General features: G+C 34.0%; 1 protein-coding gene across 1 annotated transcript in view; it reads left to right on the forward strand.

The window, feature by feature from the left end:
• LOC150106422 (uncharacterized) overlaps window positions 1-23,045 on the forward strand; it is a 766,385-nt gene that overhangs the window by 25,417 nt on the left and 717,923 nt on the right. The window contains exon 3 of the mRNA XM_090392993.1: window positions 5,915-5,999. Within this exon, the coding sequence (XP_090249119.1) occupies window positions 5,915-5,999 (85 nt within the window). The remainder of the gene's footprint in view (window positions 1-5,914; window positions 6,000-23,045) is intronic.

The raw sequence follows: 23,045 nt of genomic DNA on the forward strand, positions 1-23,045 counted from the left end.
AATATGATTTCTTTTCCTCCGATGATGAAATCATCAGATAACTAAACATTATCTATTTTACAAGAGAATTAAAATCTTCAGTCAATTAGTAGAAGAGTGAGTAGAGGCACCGTCTACTCGTTTATCCATGCCAACTTCTTTGTTCTCCTAATTACACGCCTAAACGCATGTAAATCTTTATCAATACATGTTCCTATAAAATAATAATAAACTATTGCTTAAATGTAATAACTACAATAAATAAAAACTGCTTTATTAACTTCATGAAGGATTCTGGTCACAAGTGATTACCAGTGACAGCGTTTTTAATGTTTCATAAATGTCTGTGATAATCTTACTGATTTTAATATTTTAACAATATAAGTAAAAGTATTATTTTTTAATGTATGTAAGAACCTTTTGATATCGCGAATATTGATATATACTTATGTTCTTCTTCTTCTTCCAAATATCACAGTCCAAATCGAACATTGGCTTCCTGGATTTTTTGTTTCCAACCCTGTCTGCCCAAATCCTTACTTCTCCAGTTTGGGCATTGCAATATGATGTTGTAGTCTTGAATGGTATCTACCCATCCTGTTTTTGGTTTTTCACTGTCTTTTATCAAGAATTTTACCATTTATAGTATTCTTAAGAATACTGTCATTTTCTATACGAAAATCATGTCCTGCCCACTGCAACTTTACTTTTTTGAACTTGGCTAAACTAGGTATGGTAGGTACTTTATAGAGTTAATGAAACTCATGGTTGTATCTAATCCTCCAGAGGCTATTATCATTCACTGGGACAAATATTTATCCAAGGATTTTACTTTCAAATTCTAAAATTACTTTTTTTCCACCTTCGCCGTATATATCCAGCTTTCATATCCACAGGTGACTAACAATTTATAACGTGGTATATGCAAGAATTTACTTTAATCTATACCATCATCTCGAGCCTGCATCGTTGTCATTATTCTTCTCTCTCGCTGAGAAGGAACGTAATTTTCCCTGTCAGAAAGGGTGTGACTGCAAATTAAAGTAGCTCCATGATGTGCCTAGCGGAAATCTTAAGGATGTTACGGATGAAATATTCAGAGAATTACCGACAAATATCAGACAACGGAAAACTAGGAAATAACGTTATAACAAGGAAATCAAATTGAACAGTCACACGTATCTTTGATTTCACAGATAACTTATGTTCTACTTATTTTTTATTATTTATATTTTTTTTACATGACCAGACTTCTCCCATTTTTTCTCTTTCCCGTTATAGTATCATTGACGTCGTTTTTGCATTATTATTTTTTTCGCTCCATTCTTCTACTTCTTTCTAGGTGTATATCAATAATTTTCTTTAGTCCTCTTTTTTAAAAATTCATTCTGTTCTCATGCTCATACAAACTCTCACATATATTCATCTATATTCTAAGTTATTTTGTTGTTTCCTTGCATTAAAATGCATTCTGGTCAAAGCACACATTTTCAGCACTGTTCATAACTTTGACTTTAATATGTCTCTCAATGTTTCGGATCTCCATATATTAAAATTATTTTCCTAGTGATATGCAAGGCCATTCTCTTATTCTTTCTAGATATGTTCCTATCTCATAATTCAATTTAATATTCTTGCGGATTTTTATTGTTTAGTTCTTGCCTTTACTTTCTTCACAGATGCATAATTTTTTTTTTTAATATATATAGTGATCCAATATTTGAATATGTTAACTTTTTATACTGTTCCTCTTTCCCCTTGCAGGTCTTCTTTTCCATTTTCTTCTGTTCCTAGATAATTCACCTTTAAGTAGATGCTATCCGCCCCCCTCCTTTCGGAGGTTCTTCATCTAATTTTATCATCATAACTTCCCGATCTGTATCATGTGCAAGTATTACTCCGGTGTTGCTTTTCATCTGAAGGTGAGTTAGTCGTTTTCATATGGCGGTGGTAGGGTTTTACCTCACGGAAAAAAAAGGGGGTTTTAATCCCACAAAACCTAACCTTTGAAAACACAGAATTAACATACATACCACACGTACTCACCTTTCATCGTTATTTGCTTCAGTGGTAATTCCAAACAACGATAACAACTTTGTTATCTGAGAAGAACAAGGAAAATATATGAAAAGCCAAACGGTTTTTATTTTGATTTCATTTTTATTTTTATTTTTATTTTTATTTCCTTCTCTCATTTAATAAATATTATCGACATCGAAGCGTTTTACAAAACTTACTAATTCTTATTTATTTAATATCTGTTTCTTATAATAGTGCTGTCCATCATTCTTTTCTTGGTGCACTATAATATTGTTTCCGTTCTACGAAGCCATCTGCACTTCTTTATTTTTGGCCACTTTCTTCTTAATGGAATTATACGATTATAAAAATGTTACCCATACATCACTTTCTAGCTAGAAACTATTTTTCTCCTCGACTATATTATAACTAGCCTCGATCTTATCTCTTACTATTTTTTCTACAGTTCATGTAATATTATTTTGAATGCAAATCTCCCCTGTTCTTATTTTCTTTTATGTTGTAAATCTCATATATCTTTTTCTCATATCTTCTGGTATCATCATTCCATTATTTATCTCATTTATCATTTCTTTTAGCAAGTTATCATGTTTCTTTTTCTTTTCCTTCTAACAACTCCTTTGTTATACCTTCGTGTCCAGAGACTTTGCCATTCTTAGTCATTTTCATTGCCGTATTTTTTTTAGTGTTTACAACCACGAAAGGTTGCAAAGCTACTATAAGACATTAGTACAGTGGGCAGACTAAGGACTGTTTTTATCATTTTTAATTTTTATTTATTTTTTCATAGTGCGGGAATAGAGCTGTAGAGACCAAACATTTTCGTGTTGCTTTAGGCCTTCAGTAAATCCACGCACACAGCGGGATTCGAATCCGCAGCCTGTTGGCTGACGCGCGTGTATGTTAATCACTCGTCCAACAAAGCAGGCTTCTTGTTCTGTTTTCTCTAGCTTTACTTATAATTCCTCATCATCCGGAGTTGATTGTTCCATAAAATCTCTTTAATATCTTCTTTTCCATGATAAATCTTCATAATATGTTCTCAGCTCTTCTAAACTTATCATATTATTTATTTATTTATTCATTTTTTTATTTTCTTAGTATTTTTTTAAATCCGAGTTTCTGTTTTGTTATATCCCAGTTACTCGGTATCATTTTACATTTCCTACCCTCTTTCATTTTTTGCTTTAGTCTCTTTATTCCATTCTTTCCGTTCTCAACATATTTTCCTTTTTTATCTTTCTTTGCTCTCAACCTTTTATATGATTTCCTCTTGACTTTAACGTTTTTCTGGATCTCTTCTTCCCACAAAAACTTATCTAAGTCATTTTCCTAGAGTTTTTTTTAATGCTTCTTGAATATATGTTTTAAATTATGGTATTTTTAAACCTACTTTTTTCTATGTGTAATTTCATTTTAATCTCAAATCTTTTCTATATAAACTTTCAATACGTGTTTTAAGATATTGTTTCATGTTCATCCTTTTTATGCTCCTCATGTTTAAATGAGGGGATTCTGTTATTATTAAAACCGTAAAGTGAACTCCATTCTGTCCTAGATGCATTTTTTTGATAATTTCGTTATTGTTATGTAACATTTTTATTTAGCGATGCAGTAGTCTGTAATCATGAACGTTTGAATGACCTTATGTTCAAAAAAGTATTTTGTATTTTTAAATCAAACCTCTGACATCTAACGTATCCATTTTCATTTTTCATTTACGTCTTCATTATATTTTCTTCGTTGCTTCGTACTCGGATATTTAAATTCCCGTGTCTAATTACTTCTCATCTATTACTTGCTTAAGCTTCTCTAAAACTTTTTTTAGCTTTCATTTATTTTGGAAATCATTTTTTTTTTCTTAACATTCTCGTTATGACGGTGCACTGCGATTGTTATCATCCCACCATATATCTTCAGTCATTTTCTTTATTCTCTCATCTTTTTTCCGTCTGATAGTCTTATTTCTTCTATACTGCTATCTTACTGATGCCTTGACTCTTTCATTTTTATATACTCCCTCAGTACATGCATATTTTTTTTTTTTTCAAATTTCTCTATCTTCTCTTTCTGTTAAATCTCCTACATCATTTATTTTTGTTTTCTGTTGCTTTTCAATTTCTTTCTTTCTTATTAGACCATCTTTGTATATTACGCGTCAAACTCATCAAGATCTATGCAAGTATACTTGAGAAACGGTTGAGAAGAATTGTGGAAGAAAAGCTTGGTGAAGAACAAGCTGGATTCAGGCCAAATAGAGGCTGTCAGGATCAGATCTTCACTTTACGACAAATAGTCGAGAAAGCATGGGAATACAACAAAGATCTGTATTTAAGTTTTGTCGATTTGGAAAAGGCATATGACAAGGTGCCAAGAGAGAAGCTATTCAATACGCTGCAGTTATATGGTGTCAATGGGGCATTATATCAAGCAATACTTAGTCTTTATTTGAGTTGTAAGTCAGCAGTTAGAATTGAAGGAAGTACAGGAAGATGGTTTAATGTTAAATCTGGTGTGAAACAAGGATGTACATTATCCCCTCTGTTATTCATTATCTATATGGATCACATTATGAAGGAATGTGGTATTAAACCTGATATCAAAATTGGAGATGTTAATGTCAGCTCTTTGCTTTATGCGGATGATGTTATACCTTCTAAATAAATCCGCTACAAGTCTGCAAGATTCTCTGACTAAATTGAATAGCTGTTGTAATAGATATGGTATGAAGGTCAGCAATAAAAAGACAAAGACAATGAAAATAGGCAGAATCATTGAAAATGTCAACTGTGTTGTGAATGGAGAACCTGTGGAACAAGTAAAACATTTCAGCTACTGAGGCACGATTTTTACTGAAGATGGTAAATTAAATATAGAAATAGACAACAGAATCAGCAAAGCTGGTATGGTGGGAAGTCAATTGAATAAATTCATATGGAATAAGAGAGAAATTAGTTGGAACACTAAATTAGCTGTATACAAGACAGTGTTCAAACCAGTTTTAACTTATGGATCTGAGAGCTGGGTCAGAAGTAAAACACTTGACCAAAGACTAGAGACCGCAGATATGAGAGTCCTGAGAAAGATTAGAGGCGTGAACAGATGGCATCAATGGCAATATCATATTAAAAATGAGGATATTAGGAAAGAACTTGACATTGTCAGCATCCAGGAATGCGTTAGCAGAGCTAATCTCAGGTGGTATGGTCACTTAAACAGAATGGGCGAGGAAAGATTAGCAAAACAAGTGTTCTCTGCCAGGTTGGCAGGAAAACGACCCAGAGGACGACCAAGATATAGGTGGATTGATACGGTACAAAGTGCCTTAGACGATAGAAATATAAGATCTGATAATGATAATATTGGAGTCTTGACAAGTAATAGACTGATTTGGAGGAAAATTGTAGATAGGAAGTTAGTAATGATGTAATTTTTTCATGTAGTACTGTCATATCCTGTACACCCCTTGAGGATACATGGCAGGAATTTGATGATGATGATGATGAACACTTACTTTAAGTAGAGAAACGATACTTGTAATCGAAGCCAAAGTTGATATTCGTGAAACCTTGTAAACTCTGTATAATCTGTTAAACCTTGTATTATTTGTTGAACTCCATATTATATTTCCAAACGCAAAGTAGATTTCCCTTAAATTCATTTAATTCTGCTCCGCTATAAATACATTTACTATATGTTTCCTGTACCTATCTTTCAATTAATAAGTTTGTTAGATGTGATGAAATATGACTTGCTGAATTCATTTTAACAATGCTACGTTCTCCGGAGATTGCACTATTTCTTTTTCTTTTCATTGTGAATTTTTCCTGTATTAATAATGCAAATCAGTATCAAAGTTTGTATCAAAGAAATGAAAGGTATGTTCATATTTCAGGAAGCCACCACTGACCCACATCATGCTAGTGTTTGCAGCAATCAACACTCACGAAACAGCGTGCGCCATAGTGGAGACAGTAAAGGTAATACTGAAATAGCTTACATCGTGTCCCTTATTATTTAATGTGCGCTTTTTTTTTTCTTGTACTCATATTTTAGAAAATTATTTTCAATTATTGTGTTAGAATTTTCTAACGACTGTGTTATTAGTTGTAACAGATAAAATCGAGTTATGATTTGTAAAGTTACTGAAGGTTTAGTAGCACTTTAACCAGAAAACACTAATTAAGTTGTTGGATGGGCTTATCTATCCATTCAGTTCTTGTTTCTACGAGATGGGATGAGCTCCCTGATCAAGGGCTTTAGGAAGTTCAGTAGGATTATGGGACGGCTTAAATATAACCGCAAGCGAGACGCCTGTGAAGAGTATTATTTAACCATGTAAAGGTAATTCAAAAATCTTTGTCAGCAATTTTATGTGACATATTTTAATATTATGAACATTTCAGAATATACAAATAAATAATGAATCCGTTGTAGTTTACATCACTTTTTCCGAAGTTATGCAAGACACATTCCGAAACTGTGCGATTGTTTTTCGTCCTATAATCTCACGCAAATCTACAGATATACTCTGTAGAATGCCCTACTTATGTAAGAAGGGTGATGGACTTCCTACGTGTTGAGGTAAGAAGCGATTCTGCAAATTTGGATGATATGGCTGAAATGTTGGAAAACATCTCTCAGTATTATTTGTTGTCTCAGAATAACATGACAAAAGAATCCAAAGCAATATCAGCCAAAAAAAAAACCTTTTCTCATTGTTGAGTCGGTCTCGTAATATTTGAACTGCTGAAGCCACCATTTTTCTGCCAGCGTGACATTCGAAACCATAAAAGTCACGTAGTTTTCTTCATCTGATATGGACACCGATAGAAGTAACACCATGTTTGGAGTGTCATAACAACCATTCTAGTGGTTGTTAATGGCATACAGGTTAGGGTTAGGGATTATGAGATGGCAGCATTCATCTGCCGTAGTTTCCTCGGATGCCCATTAAAATCACTGATAGCTTCTACCCGGTTATCTGTGATAGCTTAGGGAGGAGATTGGCTATACCTAGGTCTTCACAAATCATGGTTAAATGTCCTCACGTACTCCCTTTATGGAATACAACGCGTTAATGGATTTTGTTTAAATATTGGATGCAAATTTACATCCAATGTGCATTTAGTTTCATTCATTGTGAGACATCAGTCAGATAATATGGTGTGTGTGTGTGTGTGTGTGTGTGTGTGTGTGTGTGTGTGTGTGTGTGTGTGTGTGTGTGTGTGTGTGTGTGTGTGTGTGTGTGTGTGTGTGTGTGTGTGTGTGTGTGTGTGTGTGCGCGTGCGTGCGTGCGTGCGCGCGCACGGGGGGGGGGGGAGAATGATCAATAGCCAGTATTAAAAATAATCAAAAATGTCAGTAAACGGAGTATTAATGCTTATAATATTGTGTGCGCGTGGGGGGGGGGAGAGAACGATCAATAGTCAGTATTAAAAATAATCAAAAATGTCAGTAAACGGAGCATTAATGCTTATAATATTGCAGTCATCAAGTATAAGGAATAGTTAATTTGGTTGCTACTTTTTTGCTGCATTGCGGGAGGGTTTAACCGAAATTGGATGAACAGTTCTTCAGTGCAACTAACAAAATAATAGAAAAGTCCACAATCACACTATACTTCTTATTTTTATCTACATATTCCAAGCAGTTAGTGCACGAAATTATATTTCGGTTAGCGTACCGAGAATAGTTGGCTTCACTAGGAATACGCAAAAGTAGTTGCATTTAGGATAAATCTCTGTGTACATTCATATTAAGGGTAACAGGTGGAAGTTGTTCTCTGCTTTATTTTATTTTATTTATTTTTTGCAATATTAGGCTTGGCGAACTGTTGTGTTCTTTTTCCATTCCTTCACTGGTTTCCACCTTGCTCGTAGTCATTTCCCTAGATGGTGGTGGTGTTTAGGGACAGCTGTATATATAGCTGTCCCTAAACAGCCGGAAGGCTATAACTACAACAACACCGGTTTCCCTGGGCGCCTTACCATCTGCTGTATTCTTAAGAATTTCCTTTGGATATCTACCTTAACGCCTTTGCCTCGCAGACCCATTATTTCTGTGTAAATCTATGAAGTCCGCGGAAAAGATTCTCTACAGTTCTCTGAGTATCTCCCATTTCTTATTTTGGCAAGTATTAGATTGCTTGCTGTTCTTCACATGAGGTTTAGCTTGGGCTTGGCTGCGTTAGCCTCGCTCTCTTTCTCTTTCTGTTTTTTTCCGGATCTATTATTTATAGTTAGAAGAATGCGTTCATTCATTTTTGTTCGTTGTGAGAGCTGAAGACATGATGAATGATATTTACTAACTCTGAGTTATCTCTGCATATTATACTTTCTACTGTTTCTCGTTCTAGAAAATTATATTTTACAAGTAGTTTTACAAGTAGCTATTTCGATATTGTAATATAATTCGATATTGTAATTTATCTGTTTTAGTGGTTTTACTGGAGATTGATTCATTGTTTTCTAAAACAGCTTCAATATTTATTATAGTAATTTGTCTATCCGCAAATCAAGTGTAATATTTTTCGGTTAATTTGAATATACCAGTCGAGCACTTATTTCTCCATTTATCAAATATATTCCAACAAAATATAGCTTATGGCATTTTCCGTCTTGTGGTAAACGTGCATTTATTGATTTGAAACTTGATGTTTATATTCTGCTTTTATCTTCGTACGATTGCTTAGGTATATCTATTTTTTTTTTTTACATTTGTTCACGAACCTTTCTTTAGGGAATTCATCCCACGCTTTTCCCAGGCCCTTCATATATTTAGGCAGCCTGGGAAATTTAATTTGTCTATAAATTCGAGTAAATTTAATATCGTAAGTTATCGAATTTAGTCCTCTGAAGTTCTTAAAAGCATTTGCATCCTTTTTATCTATTATAATGCGAAGTTAAAAAATAGGTCATTTTTATCATCATTTAAGGAATGGAATGAATATTCGTTCATGGTCTCTAATTTATGAAATTTTTTATGAAATGCGGATAGACATTTTGCAAAATAACATATAAGTATTACTGATTTCTTTTTTTGAGAACCCACTTTGTTTTCTTCCAGAGGAGCCAATAATTTAGAGTCTAGACATTTCTCTTTTGAGATTGTACTGCAGATTTTAATTGTATTTGTCTGTCTAGTGTTTGCGTTTTAGTAGTTTCCATATTCTTATGTGTATCCTGTCAAAATCTTTTGAACGCTGCTTTATTTGCAAATTTGTTTGTTTTGCCTCTGCAAACAACACGGTCTCTTTTAAGCAAAACGGTTTGTTTTCAGCTCTTTCAGATTTTTTAAAAAATACTTTTTATCATTGAGACTTTCTGCAGCTATAAACCTCTAATTTTTCTATTCCATCTTCTCCTAATTTCAACTCATTTTGCCTGCCGTTTCAGCGTATTATCAGTATGATTTAATATAATTTCATTCAAATTGCACATTAATTAATTAATTCTTTTTTATTATCATTAAGACATATTCTTATGAGTTTGCTTCACCACGTTGTCTTATTTTTTTTATGTTTCATGTTTGTTTGGGTCGATCCATATTTTGTGTAATTTTGATATTGCTGCTGTGACTGAACAATCGCGTCTATTTCCGCTCTTAATGCGTTTACATTTACTATACGTTTTCCTCCACTTTTTTCACATGCTTTATTTGGTTCCTTGGTGATTTATTTTCTCTTGCGGACTATCATGTGAATCTTTTTTTGTTTAAACATTGTGTTCATAGGTAGCGATACGTTCATTTGATAGTTTCAGTTCTATCACGAATTATTGTTTGTAACACGCCTTAATTGATGCTATTCTAAAATGTTCCCGAATATTCAAATTTATAGATATGTATGCAAAGGAATCATGGAAATCAACTCTCACTATTCTCGCATAAGTACAGATTTTAAAGTACAGGTATTTTACATTGAACACGCACTGTTGTTGATTATAGCGATGTAACCTAACGAAGGCAGCTTTGATAATTTCTGTTAGATTGGGAATGAAAAGCTTTAACTTTATTTTGTAGATTTTTATTTGGCTTAAGAGGTAAAATAACACTTGGTAGTGTTATTTTATGTATAGAATGAACTCTTGGTCTGGGGCGATATTTATATGATATATTGCAGTCAAACATTGTCTCAGTGGTATCACAGATATCACGAGACAACTAGTCTCCTTAATCAAGTTTGTGCTACTAGTTCTATAATATTTTTTCAGTATTTATACAAGTTTCAGTGTTCCTTTGTTGATTTTTCTGTTTCTTAGAAATCTTTAAGTGTAGTTTTCTAACTTGTGTTTACCGAAGTTCTGATTGCGCGGCCAAACAAATGCGATCCTTCTATATTATATTACTAAAATGTATTTCCATTTCTTTTTAAGATGTTCGCTTTTTTCTTGTATAGTTTCTTTTCCTCTCTTCTCTTCAAAAGCTTGCTGGAAAATATTAATATTTTCCAGCAGTATGCCTTTCGCTGGGAGGAAAACGATATTCAAATAAACAAAACGATATTTAATATCATCTTTCTCTTGGCCATCATCATTATTATTATTTTTAATGTGACTCCCACTGTAAAGGCTGTAAACCTGTACTACATTAAAACCATAAGTTTTATTTGTATAAAATGTTTCTTATAAAATTCAAAAACGAAATTAATAAACATCGAAACACACGTTGTTATGAGTAAGTTAATACGTTTTGGTACACTGGAAAAGCCAGCACTTTTAACAACATCTTTTGTTAACGATAATAAACTTTTTTTATGATACACTCGCCCAAAAAGAGATTCAAAGCCTATAGTAATTTAGTACCGCGGGTGAGCTAAGGATCGTTTTCTATTTTTATTAATTATATATATATATATATATATATTTTTTTTTTAAATATAGATTTAATGACTTAAATCACACACACATATATATATATATATGATCACACACACACATATATATATATATGATCACACACACACATATATACGTTTCAGTGTTCCTTTGTTGATTTTTCTGTTTCTTAGAAATCTTTAAGTGTAGTTTTCTAACTTGTGTTTACTGAAGTTCTGATTACGCGGCCAAACAAATGCGATCCTTCTATGTTATATTTTACTAAAATGTATTTCCATTTCTTTTTAAGATGTTCGCTTTTGATCTCACACACACACACACACACACACACACACACACACACACACACACACACACACACACACACACACACACACACACACACACACACACACACACACACACACACACACACACACACACACACACACACACACACACACACACACACACACACACACACACACACACACACACACACACACACACACACACACACACACACACACACACACACACATATAAATAAATTTATCATTAACAAAAGATGTCATTAAAAGTGCTGGCTTTTCCAGTGTACCAAAACGTATTAACTTACTTGACTTTACAGTGGAAGTCACATTAAAAAAAAAAAATAATAATGATGGCCAAGAGAAAGATGGTATCACATATCGTTTTGTTTATTTGCATATCTTTTTCCTCCCAGCGAAAGGCATACTGCTTTTGAAGAGAAGAGAGGAAAAGAAACTATACAAGAAAAAAGCGAATATCTTAAAAAGAAATGGAAATACATTTTAGTAAAATATAATATATAAGGATCGTATTAGGTAGGTTGGAAATACCTGGGTTCGATTCTCGTTTATGACATGAGAAACATTTATCTGATCTCTTTCGACTAAAGGTGAGTTAGCCCGTCTCATACGGAGATAAGGTTTTTTTTTTCACCTGAAAACTCAGGTTTTTCGTCTCTCAGAACAGGCAAGCCGTCCCCGTGAACACACATGGATTACAGCGTAAATACTTACATGCCAGCCATAGATCTGATTAGTGAGGTATATGGCAGTCCAAGCCCGGATAAAATAGGGAGTTGGTGGTTCGGGAAAGCATTGGTGAAGTACCCTGTAAAAATCTCACCAAAAAACACTTTGTGGCAAGAGCACTTGCCTACAAAGTTACCAATAGTCGGCTGTGACTGAAGGGTTAAATCAATCAATAATCCAGAAACTTTGCTTTAGAGAATAAATATGTTTTTTTTTTTTTTTCAAGTCGCTTCACGACTCCAATAAGCACTGCTTTTCTGGTGCTTACAATATTATGTTCATAATGTATTAAAACGCACATTTCATTTATTCATTCAAAAATTCCTCCTAAACTTGTTTTTATCTGCTACAGCTTACAGCCTCTTTTTTATTACAAGAGCAGTCAGTAATCGAACTATTCGATGTTCCTAATAAAGTGGTCACTGGGTACATACTACATTAATATGATATATAATATTATATATTTGAAATTTGACCTGCCTCGCTGCATACTTCTGCTGCTTTGTTGATTTTCTAATGATAATGGTTATTAGACCATTATAAAATGTATCGCTAATGGTCCAATAATAATATGACCGTGATCATTAAAAGTTCGCTTTTATCATCTAACGAAAGTCAAACGTCATTAGACAATTTTACAGTAAAAACTGCGACTGCAGTTTTTACTGTAGAAACATCTAGCTTATTATTACACTGCAAACTGTTGCCTCGGTATTAGGTCGCGTATCATGCTCATTAAGAATATATTGGTTTAGTCATTTTCTCTAGAGTGTATTTTCAGTTACTTTAATCTTTTAAGATATCGTTTATGAAAAAAAAAAAAAAACAGAAAATGAATAAATAATCTTTTCTAGTATGCTATAAGAAGTAATCTTTGTGGTATACCGAAAAGATTGTATCTTTCTAAGCTAAGTATAATTACCTTCAGAAAAATAATTCATCTATAAATATCATAAATAATGTTAATTATTATTGATTCCTTTTAAATCATGTTCCCTTACTTTTCAAGAAGGTTTCTCTTTTCAAAACAGCAACCTTTAAATTATTTGAATATCTCTTACATTCCACGAGAAAGTATTATTATTTCATGCTTCGTTTTCTATTTTTCCTTGTCACATATATAATTTTCTTACAACTTTTCCATTTTTCTTTGCTAATTTTTGTGTTTCCTTTTTCCTTCTTGTAAAGGATTCCATTGTCATTCGAATTTTCATAAATTTGTGAAATTTGTTTCTATTTATGATATCACCTACCTTTATTCCTTTCAATTCAAGTATTATTCTTTTATTTATAATTCCACCATTATTACCACACGCTACTCTTTCGTGGTTCTCATCACAGCATCTCCTTAAAATGGAGGCAGAAGCGACAGTGTCCTTCGATTGGAAAAAGTTGGTTTCGAATCCCGTTTAGGATGCGAGAAACCGTTTATAAAGTCTTATCGTCTGAAAGCGAGTTAACAAGTTAGTTATGATAAACTTTTCTTCTTAGAAAATCGGATTTTATCCCCCTGAGAGAAAACTCAATTTAGAGTAATTTAGGTAAGCGTATTACTCACACTTACCTCATATACTCGTAATCTAAACAAACTAAAATCATTGTTCGCACCAAAATTTCTTCCGTTATATTATGTAGCATTAACGTATGATCTCTAGATTCAATTTTAGACTAAATTTTTATTAGGCAACCTTAGTTTTCAAATCTTAAGCTTTTTTTACAGCTTATTTTCTTATCATCTTCACTATGGAACATGCCAAAAATAAACAGTGATAACTTATTAATAGAAGATAAACAGGCTACACGTAATTCGGACACACCTCCCCTTTATGTTTGTTGGAAGCCGGTGTTTATTACTAACAGAACCCAAGACTTTTCTGCTTATTATACTCTGTAATGATGAACAGATGTGTTTTCTTTCATCCAAACCGAATGGCTTCGTCACCTTTTTTTGTCTACTTTTCAACGTGGGTGTCATCACACATTGTTAATAAAATATGGTTTTCACTGTAAGCCAATCTAACACAAATTATCCTCCCACTGACTCTATTCCGATTAATACCTCTGTCATTCGTTTATCCTTTCGTAAGCTTTTTCTACTTTAAACATACCCTTCCTTGTTAAATAGTTTTTGCTCTTACACTTTATCTCACTCTGATCCATAGCATACAAATTTTCCCTGCCACATGTCACTACTAACTCATCCATCTTCGCAGTTGGCATGTTGTGTACAGCTTCCCCAAGAGAACAGAAAATACACAAATACGTATGATCGAAATGCATCACTTTCCTTACAGGAATTAGCAGTGGGATATATCGATCACTACCCATCGTTGAATATTTGTTTACTGTAAGCTATTTTATTGGATAGTTTCACTCCTTAAAAATAAAGAGTATTATTTAATTTCACAAAATATTTAATACTATTCGCGAAGCTTGAGCCTTTTTTAGGCATGTTTTTAAGTTATACATCTGTTTTTGCCAGCTAAATACACCTTGGTATTATATAACTAGTTTTCATTATTTTATCCCATTCCCCATCTTCTTGACTCCAGTATCTTTCCGCTCCCGTATATATATTTCTTTTTTCATTCATAATTCCTCTCTCCGATGCCCAGGAAACTCACATTTGCCTGGAGGTATCGTATTATTTACCTGCTGCCCCCGATAACGTTACATTACCTTCACATTACCACATTATTTCTTTGGAATACTAACAGAACACTAATACAATATGATGTATTGCAATTATTATATGTTAAGTAATGATAGAAACACTAAAACAGAATAGAAATGGAATCGACTGGAATGTACGATTTTCGACTGTGCAGCAATGTCTTTGGGTGCATGTGATAATCATAACAGTGTAGAAGCTATTGTATTTGTGTGCTTTTAGTATGTATATGTTTACATGTGTGTGTTCTATGTACTATTTATTTGCCTCTCCAAAGTCCACTGCAGAAGGCCTTATAGAACTGCGAATATTTTAGTCATGAAAATGTTCCTAGTGATACATATTTTGGGGCTTTGGAATCTCCCATAAGATGTTAGAGAAATTTCAAATATATGATGGGTTAATTTAATTTTACTTTAATTTTTCTGTGCATTATCACAAAGCTTGTTTCCTTTTTGTTTATGAAAAAAAAATGTTGTCGCCAATGTAACTGTAATATACTGCTCAAAACAATTAGGAGATATTTTGGTTTTCTTGTAAATTATAAAGTTATAAAAATAATTTACAAATATAACACATTTATTTTAAAATATTCGTAATATACAACAGTGTAGAACACGCATCTGCGTACAAAATCATGTTAAGACTTATCGAAACGTGTTTTAGCCGTATTAGCATGTGAGGGGTATAAAAGCGTAGCTTGTTGTGCTCACTTCCACAGTGTAATCATCACTTCAGTTGTAAATTTGTCACCTTCCACCCATTATTTTGTTAAAAATGGCAGAGCAACATGATATCCCGGAATCCAATCCATGGCGTGGAGAGCCATTGGTCGATTAGAAGCTGGACAAACGCAACAATTTGTCGCTTAAGCTTGTCGTGTATCTCAAAGCGTAATTTTGCGACTTTGGAATCGCTTTCTGGAGACGGGAAATGTTCGAAATCGTCTTCGTGCCATAGGTTTATATGCTCAAAGACCAATGGTTTGCATTCCACTTACTGCAAATCACAAAAGAGCCCGAAGAATTTGGGCAGAGGAACACCGCAATTGGACAAATGAGGATTGGGCTTCTGTACCAGGTTAAGTCTGCAACCATATAATCGACGTATCTTGATATGGCGTGAAGTGGAACAAGAAATAATCTACAGTTTGTTCGTGAAAGACCTCAAGATTAAGGTGGGAGTTCGATGGTATGGGCTGGAGTATAGGTGGCCATACTGATGTGTATTTTATCAAAAACGGTTCTTTAACAGCCCAAAGGTATCGCGATGACATTTTGGAACATATAGTTCGTTCATATGCTGCTGCAATTGGCCAAGAATTCATTTTTATGGATGACAATGCTCGTCCATACCGTGCAAATTTGGTACAAGAGTGGTTTGAGGAAGAAGGGGTATTGAACAAATGGACGCCTGCCTGTTCGCCGGATTGTAATCCAATCGAACATGCCTGGGATGCTTTAGGTAGGCGCGTTTCTGTTCGACTTGTGCAACCACGATCTCTTCAAGAGCTCGAAATTACTCTCACAGAAGAGTGGGGAAATATCCCACATGAACTGTTTTATCATCTTATCCTGTCCATGCAATCAAGATGTACCAGAGTTTTGGCTGTTAATGGAGATCATAAGCCCTATTAAAAATTAACAAAAGCGATTTTGGTTATTCTTGTTGTCACTGTTGTTAAAATTATTTCACGCTAAACTGTATAATTTGTTAAATTTGTAATAAATATCGATTATTTAAACAATATCTCATCAATTACACCCTATCCATAAATAAGAAATATTTATTCATGTATAAAGTACCCAATAGTATACTTATTTGCAGAAATTTATAATTATTCGACAGAAACTAAAATATTCTCTAATTGTTTTGAGCAGTGTATCTCATTGCTCATTGTCACCAATGTAACTGTAATATCTCATTGCTGTTTATTGGTTTCTGTTGATAGTTCGTATATGTTTCATAAAAAAGATACGTTCTTGTCAGCGAAAACATACTTATCGATGTTATTTATAATATTTACAGAATAATATATCTTGCCATCCATCTGTTTGTGATTGATGTTTTCCCGCTCCCGTCTCTGCATCTTTACGGTGTTTTAGTGTTATCATAGTAACTCCAATGTATCCCTATGAGAATGATAGCCACAAAACGACCAATGCACTTGTAAGGAATCCTCCGTGTGAACTTTGTCGAAAAGAGATAATGTATGACCTTTACAAGTGCCCCCAGGAAACCTTTTTGTGTTCCGTGGATTTTCATTTCGTGCAACACACACAGAAAACCGCGCTTGCTGTATTTTCTTATTTTTAGCGACTTCAGTGCACATACTTTTCACTTGACGTCGGTCGACTATCTCCATGCGTCACACCGGTGGTTGTGTCTCTGATGACGTATTCAGCTAACGTCACTGGTAATCTAAAGTTAATAAGTTTACCGAAGGCGGAGAAAATCTTTGCGAAGGAAAAATCGAAAAAGTTTTTCGTTTAAATAAAAATAATGTTTTAAATATGAATGAAGTTTAAGCGCATGCTGCAAAATATTTAGTTTCTGTTTGCGATTATTTTGATTCTGTTATTTTTATTTTGCATTCATGAGAAGATGAATTGTTAATATACTTATTAACGTATTTAATTAATTTATTAACATTAATATACTTATTAACTTATTAATTTTGAACTTATTAACATTACTATACTTATTAATATATTTAATATATATCTTTATATATCTTAATATCTAAACTATATTAATATATCTATCCGATTAAGGAAGAACTTGCGTTTACCCGAGGTTCTTTCTCGGCCGGATGGATTTTGTACTGAAATTCAGTTCATCTATTTGGAATTTTTTCAACTTTATTCAGCTGTTTCGATTTTCGCTTCACTTGAATCATATCTATGTGTAAAATATGACGATTATTTCGAAATTATTTTAGTTCATTTTTTTAAATGTTTTTTATATACGAGAGGTTTGCTGGTCAACCTATAGTACGTTAGTACCGTATATGTTGTTGTTGATACCGTTTATGTTGTTGTTCTGTGGGTTTCAAGATGTACTGTGAAAGGATGTTGGGCGGCAGCTGTACGTGTTTCAATGGGCTTAGCAGAGTGGGGGATTTATTGATGCTGTTTCGGATGAACATTTTCCCTGGAAATATTTATAGAATATACAAATCGCAGAGACCAGTTATACCAACAATACACCATTCTGAGTATAAAATGATAAAACTTGAACTCACATGTGGTCTTTTTTTTTTCTTTTTTCTTTTTTTGGTGGGGGGAGTGAGGAGGAAAAAAGTTTCTGGAAATAAAAAAAAATCTCTGCATCAGCACTTTAGACTGACTAATTCATTCTTGATTGAAATTCATAAAAAAAGTTCTTTCTTGATGGAAAATCTAGGTCTTTCCAAATGAATGAATGTCCGTATACTGTATATGATTACAAATATTATATTTCATCACATTTGTAAGAAAGTGACTTCACATTTGCCTTCATACTCGTTGATCAAGTGATTATTGTGTCTGTACCCTAGCAGAACCATAAAGTTCGAATTGCACCTGGATATGATGTTTTGTATGAATGCCTTCAGGTGTCAGTTGGATTTCATCGCCCGGTGTGAGACCATCACCTGGCTTACTGGCGGCCTGAAGTTGCTTGAAAATATTCCATGTTTGTTCTGCAGAACGGGATTTTCGAAATATCTAACTGCGTGAGATTAAGCAGAATATACATTGTAAGCAAAATAGGTATGTTAATTCTAATGTGTGACTTAATATTTTTCTGTTCCCTATAGAGTATATAGAGGTAAGTATACAATCCTTTTGATAGTTTGGACGATAGGTAGCCTGATGTATTTGAAGTATTCACTTACTTAATTACTTGACTTTTGCGCCTGAAATTCAACTGTGAAAATCGTCCATTGTCAAGGGGCTATCTAGAATGATACTGACCAGCAAGACTGTTAATGGACTGTGAAAACTGTTCTACAGGGGGGGGGGATCAAAATGTTGTTTTCTTGATTGAAATTACGGCCGAAGCAACTGAGTCTTTGAGATCAATATATGACGGCTGTTGATTACGTGTGCTCTCCAGCCAGTTTTAGAAAGAGAGGAATTAGAGAAATCATACCAGTTGGCTCTGTTATAGCGCCAAACAGCATGAGCTGAGCTTGGCTTAAAGACAAGTATGTTGGAAATGAAATTTGTTCCAGATCATGATCTAAATTAATTATAGGAAACCTAATATCTAATTATTCTTGAAGGATAGCAAGGGTTTATATAGTGTATATGCATTTTCTTAAGAGAACAGGAAATCCAAATGCTCTGATTTGCTTAAGGAATCAAATTTTTCTTAGGGAACCTTAAGAAAAATCAGAGCATATGAATCCACCTATCCCTAAATTTGTCAGTTTTTAATGAAATATATTAGTCTTATCATTATCTAACTTCAAAAATTTAAAACAATTAATAAATTCGACGAAATGAGAGCCATAACTTAAAATTTTAATACTCATAATATCTCGGCTGAGAGGTATACATCATTCTTATGGAATGTGGATTTTGCAGGCTCTTAATACAAGGCAATGTAACAACGAGATTGAAAGAACCGAAAGTAATCTAATTATTCAATAATGTGTGAAAAGAAATGGACTAGCATGATGTGATGCATGTCAGTTTAATAAGTGCCACTTTCCTTTATCACTGTGAAGGATATTACATCAGGTGTTTTCAAAATAATGGAGTAGCACCCACGCTAGTGGCAGGAACAATATGAAAAATGAATCATGGATATAGTTGTCTGCTGCTGGTTACTCTCTGCGATTCTAGCATGACACTGCAAAGGTTGCAACGGTTGCCAAGTCCTTGAGAATTCTCAAAAGATTCGCAGCTTGCTGGGTTAACACCGTCAATCTTGTCAACTCTTATTACTGCGAAGTGGCTCTTGGCATTAATAAGAGTTATTGAAGTAGCAGCATTCATTATGGCGATGTTATCTTCAGAAAGGAATGTTAAGATTTGTGATGGTTTAATTTGCTGGGTACTGTACTCGACTAATAGATTGTTTACGGAAGTTCCAACGGTGAATTAACAGTTGCAAAAATATGTAATAGAGAGATTAATCAGATAATAACACAGCTGCTGGATGAGACGCATGTATTGAACCATTTTATTGTGCTTTGAATATTTGATTTTCTGATCGTAGTGAACTTCTTTCTGTTGTTTAAAACATTACTCTAAACTGAGAATAATCTTATTCCCAGTCATATTTGTTATATAGTTAAAATATCTCCATATATTTGGTATCTAGTTTGGAGTATATTGAGTTTATTGAGTATACTGTTTAAATATGAATTCGAGCACAAAGATTATGGCTGACGTCAGTTCCATGTTTCACAAACCATAACAATGTATTAGAAGTAATAGAATCACCGAAATGATAGCCATTAATCATAATTTTAATACACCAATATATCGGCTGAATGGTATATATTATTCTTCAATAATCTCTATTTGAAGGCATGTAGCTTAGTAAACAATGAATTTTCAAATTGAAAGCAGTAGCCATATTTGTGGTTAAAGTGTAATGTTGTCTCTTCTTCTTCTTCTCTTCGGTCTAAGACGGGTTGAGTCTTCTCTTGAGCAGGATCTTCCAGTGTAACGTTGTAGCAACTGAAATATTTGCTTTTTTATGTGGTGCATTTGATCATTCCTAGAAATATCAGTAGATTAGAATCTATGCTTTGTTATTTGATCATACCCTATATTATTATTATTATTTCTCATCTTTTCTCCCTTTGCATATTGTACACTGACCGTGGAACATGATGGACGTCTCACTGCGCTGTCAAGATTCATGCTTCGTGTTATTGTTTTCATTTTCTAGATCTGCTAGTATTCAATAAAATATAGATCTGGTCTGGATTCATCTGAGTGTAGCGTCTTTTTTTCAATCCTTATGATTCTTATTTTTCGAACTAATCCCACTGAAAGTTGGTTACCAATTTCCGTATGGAAAGGGTGAGTTTACGAATAGTATAACCAAACTTCCGAAGTTCACATCTTTAACATTTCTCTTTGGTATGATTCCAGCTATTATGGGATTAATCTTGGCTGAATGGAACCTACTGACTTGTAGGACCTTAGAACATTAATTCAAAATCAGATTTTTTTTGGTCGTTTTCATCTTCTTGATGTGGCTGTTTATATCACCAATAGGAAAATATTTAGAAGTCACATCACTTTTTATCATATTGAGGTGTAATTATAATTACATCATTCATAACAAAAATATGTATTTAGGAATACAATAGTAATATGTGCTTAATGTAATCCTAAATCTATCCATTTAGATTAGGGCACCACCTCAGATAATCTTCTAATTCCAGTGGATTTTCTTTGAAAAACCGATGGAAAGAAGGGATAAAGATTTCTTGCTTCCAGTGCTTCCGGTTAGATATTTCTATTTTTAAGTATTGATATATCTTCGCTTACAACTTTTGGCGGTTTGTAGATCCTCATACTATCTAGACGATTGTGGAATATATGCAATATTTGTAAATTGCGTATGTTCTGATGCTCGTTTGACATATTCCAAAGGAAAACATTGAGCACAAGGTTTGTCTTCATCTATTAGTTGGATCAACCTTCCTTCTTTTGTATTACAAACTTAACCGTAGCTATTTATTATGATATTTTACTTGTAATGTACCAAAATATATTTCTGGATTTTTTAAAATTTTATCTTCGTTAATTAATTGCTATGCTTATTATTATTATTACCTGGGGATATACTAAATACTGATTAGCAAGATGCAGTATACTTTCTGCCATTTTCTCTCCGCAGTAGATTTCCTAGCTAACCTTACTCACCTTTGAGCATAAACCATAGAAATGTTTAGAGAAACCCAAGTAGTCACTCTTCATATTTCCAAGTCATTTGATCGTGTCCTTCTTATCATGGCCTTCTTACCATCCTATGGTATTCTTCCTACCATTTGTTAGTGGATCGTCAGCGCCCTCTGTGGTTGTTCATGTGGGTCATGGAGGATAATTTCCTCTTATCAGACTTTCTAATCAGTGTTCACCTTGTGTACCTCAGAGCTCTGTTCTTTCAACTACACACTCCCTCCTACAACGATGATCTGCTCTCTCTCTCTCTCTCTCTCTCTTTCTCTGACAACTGATCCTATTGGTTGTCAGAGAGAGAGAGAGAGAGAGCAGATCATCGTTGTTGAAGACAGTACCGTTCCTCTTTCTCATTATCAAATCCTTGCAGTACTCAGGTTATTCAGACTTCAAAATCCGCTATAATCAAAGTGCTAAACACCGATCTCGATGTCATTCTCAAGTAGAGTGAGGATAAACCTGGTGAGTTTTAATGCCGCCAAAATGCATTCTAAATCTCAAATCTGCCCGACCTTAGATTATTGGTCTCACATACGAGATGGAGTACCTACATCTTCCATCAGAATGCTTGATTCTCTCTCTCTCTCTCTCTCTCTCTCTCTCCCCCTCTCTCTCTCCCCTCTCTCTCTCTCCCCTCCCTCTCTATCACCGACTCACACGCGTCACTTCATTACGTCTTTTTTTATAAGTATTTTCATGGACGCTGCTTTTCTGAATTGCCTCCCTCCCACTGCTCCACTTTCCTTTAATCATGTGCGAAGACATGATGATAAAACAGACCAACAGTTTAAGTTAAAGGGAGATGGTAAATCCCGTTTTATTTTAATAGCCGGGTACGAAACTCGGATCGAAATCCATCGAATCCATAGAGTTTCATGTCGAAAAAACTATTGGCGAGCCCAAGTGTAAGTGATTACTTGGGTAGTACAACACCAGGGCAACTCCAAGCAAAGGTGGAGAAAGCTCTGTCACTAACCTTAATATTCTCTCATAATGTAAAACAGAGCTCCTAAGAGATGTATATATACTGTTTTACATTATGAGAAGAGGTCACTACCCAGACCGGTTTCAACCCTTTTTTGAGGTCTCATCACTGAGTAGGTAGACCTGGAATATCAAGGTTTAAGTGAACCGAACTTACCTATACCTCTACTATAGAATTGCTAAACTGGTGTACTCCTATATTGTTATTACTACAGAGCTTGCTCCACCTTTGCTTGGAGTTACCCTGGTGTTGTACTACCCAAGTGATCACTTACACTTGGGCTCGCCGATAGTTTTTTCGGCATGAAACTCTACGGATTCGATGGATTTCAATCCGAGTTTCGTACCCGGCTATTAAAATAAAACGGGATTTATCATCTCCCTTTAACTTAACTTATGTCGCCGGTAAAATAGCCTTTTGGCTTATTATAGACCAACAGTTTTTTTAGGCTGTTGCTCTTACATTACTCTGGTTTATGTTGTTCACCTTGTTTTAACATCTAAGAGTGAACTTTTAAATTCACACTTGACTGCAATGTGAGAAATTTGCCTTTTGATTTTACCATCTGGTGTTGTTTTTATC

Source organism: Typopeltis vanoorti, chromosome 5 (genome assembly GCF_054136105.1).
Source record: "Typopeltis vanoorti isolate ZY-2024b chromosome 5, IOZ_Tvanoo_1.0, whole genome shotgun sequence".
Taxonomy (NCBI): domain Eukaryota; kingdom Metazoa; phylum Arthropoda; class Arachnida; order Uropygi; family Thelyphonidae; genus Typopeltis; species Typopeltis vanoorti.